This window comes from Rhincodon typus, chromosome 29, assembly GCF_021869965.1.
Source record: "Rhincodon typus isolate 14 chromosome 29, sRhiTyp1.1, whole genome shotgun sequence".
In the NCBI taxonomy this organism is placed as follows: domain Eukaryota; kingdom Metazoa; phylum Chordata; class Chondrichthyes; order Orectolobiformes; family Rhincodontidae; genus Rhincodon; species Rhincodon typus.
In genome coordinates, this window is record NC_063360.1 from 420882 (window position 1) to 429122 (window position 8241).

An 8241-nucleotide genomic window follows, 5' to 3' on the forward strand; every position below is an offset into this window, starting at 1 on the left:
TGTCTCGGATTCTCCAGCATCTGCAGTTCCTACTATCTCTGATTCAAGTCTAAGCTGGTGACAGCTTTCCAATTCATTTTCTATTTTCCATGCTTTTCTCCAATTATGTCAACAGACCTGCCATGTTAATAATATATAATATTGCCAGCTTTGATGCCAAATCCTCTTGCCCACTGCTTCACCGTACATTAAACAGATCCATTCAGAGGAGGTTCATTATAACCAGAAACAGTTAATCTGTAACTTCTAGATCAGTAGAATTCTGTTTGTAGTCTGTCCTTTCCAATTTTCTTGTGACCTATGCCCTTCTTAATTTTTACAGCTTTCCCTCATGAATCTACTGAAACAAATAAACGATGACATTGAACATCTGAAGCACAAGAAAATTAGTGTGCAAGAGGCCAGAGAACAGGTATGGAAATAATCAGTGTTGTAAATGGAGTTGCAATCAAATCTGTGTAAAACATGTATTGGATTTATAAAAACCATAATTATCTGTTGAACATAACCATTCTGTCTCTTAGGTTCAGACCATGATAGATGACAAAGCAAATGATGTGAAAATGTTAAAAGAACAAATTCGAAAAGTGGATGAAGCAATTGAACAAGAAAAGGAGGTCAGACCATCAGATTTTTCTTTTTCAGTGTAACTGCCAAATTGACATAACTGCTTGTATTTACAGAGCATTTATTTAACATGGAAAATGTTTTATGATTGTCAAATTATCAAACAAAATTTCGTATTGAACCACATAGGGATATATTGAGACAGGTGACTTGAAGCCTGGTCAAAGAGAGAAATTTTAAGGAGTATCTTAAATCTTCATATATATTTGGCCACATGCATAGCTGCCAAGACTGGAGCATGTAAATAGATATACATGCAACCAGAGTTGAAGGGGCATATAACTTTCAAGGTCGTTGGGATGGAGCAGATTAGATTGTTCAGTTTTAGAGGTTTTGGCTTTTGAATCTTTATTGCATGTTCAATAAATTGAGGAACCAAGTTAGTTTTTCCAGATTTCTACTTTATTGAAGAAATATTGCCATAGTTTTATGCCTAAGCCTGGAACTTTGGAAAACTCTCCAAGCAATGGTGGCCAAATGTAGGGGATCTGAAATGGGACTTTGGCTTGATTGTAATTTCCAGAAAGAGCTGGTCTGGCCGCATCGACAGAGCAAAAAGAAGTTAACACTTCAAGTCCATTCCATCAGAAGTGAAAGCAGTTGGGAAATGGTGGTATTTATACTGATGACAATAGCAGAGAGTGAAGGGGAGAGAAGGTGGGGTGCGGGGAATCACTGGATTCAACATTAAGTTGCTTTCTGTCCACAGATGCTGTCAGACCTGCTGAGTTTCTCCAGCAATTTTTATTTTTGTCTGTTTCATCATGTTTCAGCATTCTTTGTTTTGTTATCTTAATAAACTTAATAAAGCGGATGAACTTAGAGCATGGGTCGGCACTTGGAACTACGATGTTGTGGCCATTACAGAAACTTGGGTAACTCAAGGAGAGGAATGGTTGTTGGAAGTTCCGGGATTTAGATGCTTTAAAAGATATAGGGAGGGTGGAAAAAGAGGTGGGGGAGTGGCATTGCTAGTCAGGGCGAGTATAGCAGCTACTGAAAGGCAGTTTGAGAATGATACGTCTACAGAGTCAGTTTGGGTTGAGGTCAGGAACAAGAAAGGAGCAGTCACTTTGTTGGGGGTTTTTTATAGACCCCCTAATAGTTACAGAGAAGTAGAGGAGCAGATTGGGAGGCAGATACTGGAAAGGTGCAGAAGTCGCAGGATTGTAGTCATAGGTGACTTCAACTTTCCAAATATTGATTGGAAACGTTTTAGTTGTAATAGTTTAGATGGAGTAGATTTTGTCCAGTGCATTCAGGAAGGATTCCTGACACCGTATGTAGATAGACCAACACAAGGAGAGGCCACTTTGGATTTGGTGCTTGGCAATGAATCGGGCCAAATGTTAGACCTGTTGGTAGGAGAGCATTTTGGCGGTAGCGATCATAACTCTGTTTCTTTCACGATAGTTATGGATAAGGATAGGTACATACAGCAAGGTAAAGTTTATAACTGGGGGAAGGGTAATTACAATTCAGTTAGGCAAGAACTGGGTAACATAAATTGGGAACAGATGCTGTCAGGGAAGAGCACCACAGAAATGTGGAGATTGTTTAAGGAATGCATACTGCATGTGCTCAATATGTTTGTCCCTAGCAGGCAGAGAAGATGCGGTCGAGTGAGGGAGCCATGGTTCTCGAGAGAGGTCGAACAACCGGTTAAGAGGAAGAAGGAGGCTTATGTAAGGGTTAGGAAAAAAGGAACGGAAAAGGCTCTAGAGGGATACAAGTTAGCCAGGAAGGACCTGAAGAAAGGGCTTAGGAAAGCTATAAGCGGGCATGAGAAAACCTTGGCAGATAGGATCAAAGAAAACTCCAAGGCTTTTTACACGTATGTGCAGAACAAGAGAATGACCAGAGAAAGGGTACGGCCGATCAAGGGTTGTAAAGGGAATTTGTGCACAGAGCGTAAAGAGATAGGAGAGGTCCTTAATGAATACTTTTCTTCAATATTCACAACTGAGAGGGACCTAGTTGTAGAGGAGGACGTTGTGAAACAGGCAGGTAGGCTAGAGGAGGTTGATGTTAGTAAAGAAGATGTGCTAGGAATTCTGAGGAAAATGAAGATAGATAAAAGTCCCCTGGGCCTGATGGGATTTATCCAAGGATTCTATGGGAAGCGAGGGACGAGATCGCAGGGCCTTTGGCGATGATCTTTTCATCCTCACTGTCCACGGGTATAGTGCCGGAAGATTGGAAAGAGGCAAACGTCATTCCCTTGTTCAAAAAAGGGAATAGGGATAACCCTGGAAGTTACAGGCCAGTTAGTCTTACGTCAGTGGTGGGCAAATTATTGGAAAGGGCTCCAAGAGACAGGATTTATGATCACTTGGAAAGGCACAGTTTGATTTGTGATAGTCAGCATGGATTTGTGAGGGGTAGATCATGCCTCGCAAACCTTATTAAATTCTTTGAAGAGGTGACCAAACACGTGGATGAAGGTGGAGCAGTGGATGTGGTATACATGGATTTAAGTAAAGTGTTTGATAAGGTTCCCCATGGTAGGCTCATGCAGAAGGTAAGGAGGCATGGGATAGGGGGAAATGTGGCAGATTGGATTCAGAATTGGCTGACCCTTAGAAGATTAAGGGTGGTAGTGGATGGAAAATATTCAACATGGTGCTCAGTTACGAGTGGTGTACCACAAGGATCTGTTCTGGGTCCTCTTTTATTTGTGATTTTTGTAAATGATTTGGATGAAGGAGTGGAAGCGTGGATTAGCAAGTTCGCGGACGATACAAAGGTGGGTCATGTTGTGGACAGTGCGGAGGGCTGTTCTAGGTTACAAAGGAACATTGATAGAATGCAGAGCTGGGCTGACAAGTGGCAGATGGAGTTTAACCCTGAAAAGTGTGAGGTGATTCATTTTGGAAAGACAAACTTGAAAGCAGAATACAGGGTTAACGGAAAGATTCTTGGCAGTGTAGAGGAGCAGAGGGACCTTGGGGTTCATGTTCACAGTTCCCTGAGAGCTGCCACCCAGGTGGATAGAATTGTTAAGAAGGCGTATGGTGTGTTAGCTTTCATTAATAGAGGGATTGAGTTCAAGAGCCATGAAGTTATGCTCCAGCTATACAAAAGCCTGGTTCGGCCACATCTGGAGTATTGTGTCCAGTTCTGGTCACCTCATTACAGGAAAGATGTGGAAGCGTTGGAAAAGGTGCAGAGGAGATTTACCAGGATGTTGCCTGGAATGGAGGGAACATCTTATGAGGAAAGGTTGAGAGAACATCTTATGAGGAAAGGTTGAGAGAGGTAGGGCTTTTCTCTTTAGAACGACGAAGGATGAGAGGTGACTTGATAGAGGTGTACAAAATGATCAGAGGTATAGATAGAGTAGACGCCAGAGACTTTTTCCTAGGGTGGAGGTAGCTTTTATGAGGGGACATAGTTTTAAAGTGAAAGGAAGTAGATACTGGGGAGACGTCAGAGGTAGGTTCTTTACTCAGAGAGTGGTAGGGGTGTGGAATGCATTGCCGGAGAGGGTCGTGGAGTCGGCCTCATTAGGAGCATTTAAGCGGCTATTAGATAGGCATATGGATGATAGTATAAGGTAGCGGTGGAGGTTAGATAGACCTTAGGTTCAGGGTAAAAGTTCGGCACAACATCGTGGACCGAAGGGCCTGTACTGTGCTGTACTGTTCTATGTTCTAACATTTTTTTCCCCAGTTCTGGAAGAAAGAGGAGATGATGTTGTCAAGGTACTGCAGAAAGAGTTGTGGGCAGGGACCCGAGTAGGACTGGTTCAAGAATGTTTCGTATACCCCACAAAATGACACGCATAACAGGGACCTGTTCAGCTACCCATAGCCACACCTTTAATCTGAAGAAACTGAGAGGAGTTAAAGGAGAATTGTTCAAAGTGAGGACCAGCTCAGGCAGGTGGCTCACAACTTTTCTTTCAAGGAAGAAGCAGAAAACCGTCAGACGATCCTGATGGCGGGGCGGCTGTGTTGAGGGATTGTACGTTCATGTGGAGAAAAGGCTAGCAAAAGGAACATTGTGAAACTGATGGTTTTTAAAAAATCATGGATGTAAGTGGGAAGAGAGTGGAGAAAGGGAGGAAAAGATGATCCAAGCTAGGAAGAAATGAGTTCCAGATGTGAGGAGGTTAGTGATAGTGATAGAAACAATAGCTTGATGTTTGGTGGAGTTCATGGTCAAGGGGAGGAGCTGGCATTCAGCCTCTGCATGGTAGAGGTCAGTACACCAGGGTGAATGTTGGCAAATTAATAATCTGCTGCAAAAGACTAACAGGTTGTACAAGATTTAGTTATGTAAAATTAGCTTTTAATTTTAGGAACATCAAATCATTCAAATTTACTTTTTAGGAAGATAATCGAAAAACGACAAAACAAGTCCAAGAGCTTGAATCACTGGAAAATCAGAGGAAACGGTTACAGAAACACTTAAACGATGAATTAGATGAAGCAATTGGACAGTTGAAAATGGCTAAATACCGGTATGTAGCAGTAAAATCTAATTAGAATCTTTCCTATATTGCTTTTAGATTGTAATCACGAATAACAAAACATTTAACTTCAGCACATCATACCATAAGAATAAACTTCCACAAAAAATGATCAACATTGCTCAATGTTCTTAAGCTGATTTTAATCCAATTGGATACTGACCCTTTTATTTCATAAGCCTCAATTTTGTTAATCTAATATGTGATACTTTTGTCAAGTGCTTTCTTAAAATCGGTGTAGAGTACATTCGTGAGCCCCCCTTGCATCACCATGGTAATGTCCCTAACTGTGGATGGGGAGGTAGGTGGAGATAGTGGAGGCTGGGTTCGAGTTCCACCTGCTCCAGCAGTATGTAATAACATCTCTGAACAGGGCTGCTTAGAAAAATTAGTTAAATAATTTTAAAAAGCACATTCACTGCATTCCCTTTTTAATTCAGTTTAATAAGTCGAACATGATTTTCTTTTACCAATCTTCTGGTTGTCCTTAATTAAGCTAAAATCTATCTGTTAACTACCCCCTCCTCCCCAACTGAGGTTTAATTGGGTAGCTGAAAGATATGTAAATGAAAACAAAATTCAGTAATCCTGAATAATCAGGTTGGTTAAATGGAATTGAGGATAGCTCATTCAGAGACTACATGTCTGAGGAATCAAATTCTTCCTGTGAAATTCTTTCATGCAATTTTTTTAAATGCCATGTAAATATCCTGCATCTGTATGGGGAAAAGAGCTGTCTGCCTTTTGTTTTACTGCCACAACTGAAGCATGCATTTTATTTCAATTTATCAGTTAGAAAGTAGTACTTTTAGAAAATTTGTTGTATTTGCACAATTATTTCCTCCTCAGATTTGATGAAGTGGAGCAAAAGACTACAGAATCTAAGAGAAAAATAACTAACAAATTACAGTTGTGCTTGGATACAATGACCCAGCATGTCACAAATCTAGAGGTAGGAATCTTTAACCTTTAGTTATATGATAAGGAGGGATGTGCAAATTGAGGTATCGCTAATTTGAACCTTTCAGGAATGTATATTTAGACCGTAAGTTATAGGATCAGAAATAGGCTATTCGGTTCATCAAGTCTGCTCAGCCATTCGATCATAGCTGATATGTTTCTCAACCTTAGCCTCCTGCCTTTTCCTTGTAACCCCATAGCACAAATCTGATTCCTTTTTTTAAAATAAATACATATTTTTCTTTCAAGTTGGTGTAGACCTGGACACCAGTCATCCAGAAGCACTATGTAGCTATCATTCTAATCAAAATTCAGTAATACTATGAATAATACCCAGCTGCACGTTACGGAAGGTCTGGGGTCTGCTTAAAGGACTCTAGAAACAGGATTTATGAGACTTGTTCATTGATGATCTTTCTGGGACCTGCACTACAGAGTGTTCAGCAAATCTTTTTTTTAAAACCAATTATTGATAGGCCAAAGAAATTTGACAATACTGTGTGGTCTATCAGCCCCTGTACAGCTTCTTTAACTAATCCTTTAACTAACCTTTGACTTTGGGCCCATTTCCACCTTTATGCATATAATTTCCCTTGCTGCATACAAATTGTTTTGGGCTGTCATGGCAAGGCAGAGGTGGGTTGTGATTGTGTTCCTATTAATATCACCCTGTTAAAAATTGAGGAGGAGGGTAAACTTGATTCATTTTCTTTGGTTCCTGCATTTCCCCTTTCCATTGCACAGATATCTAAATTTTCATTATATTCCATACATTATTCACCTGGGGTTAGATACTGAATTACATTTGTTTTCTCTTGGTGTTGATTTTGGTCTGGACTGAAGTGATTTTCTTTCTTTGTTCAGAACTACCTTGTGGATTATCAAAAAGGAGCTACGAAAGACTATGAGGAATCCTTGAAAGACAACTTTTTAACAGATCTGAAGTCAATAGCCGAATCATGCGAAGAGATGGTTAGCTCTCTCTGAGCTGCAACAGGATGCATAATATATCTTGTTTCTGTATGTACAGTTAGTATTAAGGAATGACTTTATACCATTGCAGGAATATATTGTCTTCCAACTGATATTGTTTGAGACAGCGAGAAGCTTGGGCTTAACATAACCTCTTGCAAGCAGAATTCCGTTCTTTATTTGTAATATTGTCAGAGCAAACATATTTTCAAACATAGTCTTCATATATCCTTGTGGAGGAATTTTGGAGCCTAGATTTGGTTTTTCTGAATTCCATTCCAGCTAGCTTTGACCAATGAAGGTGATTGATCTAGAATTATAGATACTTAATGTAAATTGCATATAAATAATTCTTAATCCTGTGGTTGTTCCAGTCTTAAGTATCCAAATATGATGTAATTCTTAAATTCTATCTTAATTAAAAGACTGCTTTAGTCATACATCAACAGCCTCCAATCCAGGATCTTTGATTCAGGCTCTTTTTTTTTATATAAAATTAGACTGGGGTGGGAGAGGTGTTGGGTACTTGTACTGGCCCAAGTCCTGGAAGGGAATACATTGACTTGATTGCTGCCTGCAATCTCTGAACTTCAATGAGGATTAATTATATTTGAGCAATCTATTGGCAGTAGCCATGCAGAATTGTATTTATTAGAGTGCAGCCTCTTGGAAAAAATGGTCAGCAGCTACTTCATCAAAGGGAGAGGGCGGATAATTGGTGGGAAAATCAGGGAAGAATTGGTCTTTGGTTTAGTAGCAGCCTGCTCATATGTCCATTATATTTTGCCATTCTTTCGGCTTGCAGTTCGCTCCTCCAGAGATGGCCTGAAGTCTCTGCAGCATTATGTTTTTGGAGCATCATATTGTTTCCTAAATATATTCAAGGTTGTATTTTACCACCCATCTGAGAACTGCAGAAGTTCCACACTTACCTTGTACTATACAGATGCCCACTACCAGTCTTCAGCTTGAAGTAATTTTTCAGGTATAATCTATTTAGCTTCAACATTCTTAGATATTTTAGTAAAATGATCATTCATGTGTGTTTTTTTGATTATGTACATTATTTCTTTGGTTAACTACTAAATGGTATAAACACCAGCAATATTGCCTGAATGGAGGAGCATCATTGGTAAAGCTGACCACAATCAAAAGTACTCCTGATTAGAAGAAAGCAACCCATCCAATAACCAGTTGTTAGGACAGTG

At 39.9% G+C, this 8241-nt stretch overlaps 1 protein-coding gene across 1 annotated transcript in view; it reads left to right on the top strand.

The window, feature by feature from the left end:
* Positions 1-7484, top strand: part of LOC109937437 (kinetochore protein NDC80 homolog) — a 76580-nt gene extending 69096 nt beyond the window's left edge. The window contains exons 10-14 of the mRNA XM_048613871.1: positions 323-412; positions 525-617; positions 4962-5092; positions 5951-6053; positions 6926-7484. Coding sequence (XP_048469828.1) covers positions 323-412; positions 525-617; positions 4962-5092; positions 5951-6053; positions 6926-7048 — 540 coding nt within the window. The 3' untranslated portion in view covers positions 7049-7484. The remainder of the gene's footprint in view (positions 1-322; positions 413-524; positions 618-4961; positions 5093-5950; positions 6054-6925) is intronic.
* Positions 7485-8241: the final 757 nt, after the last annotated feature.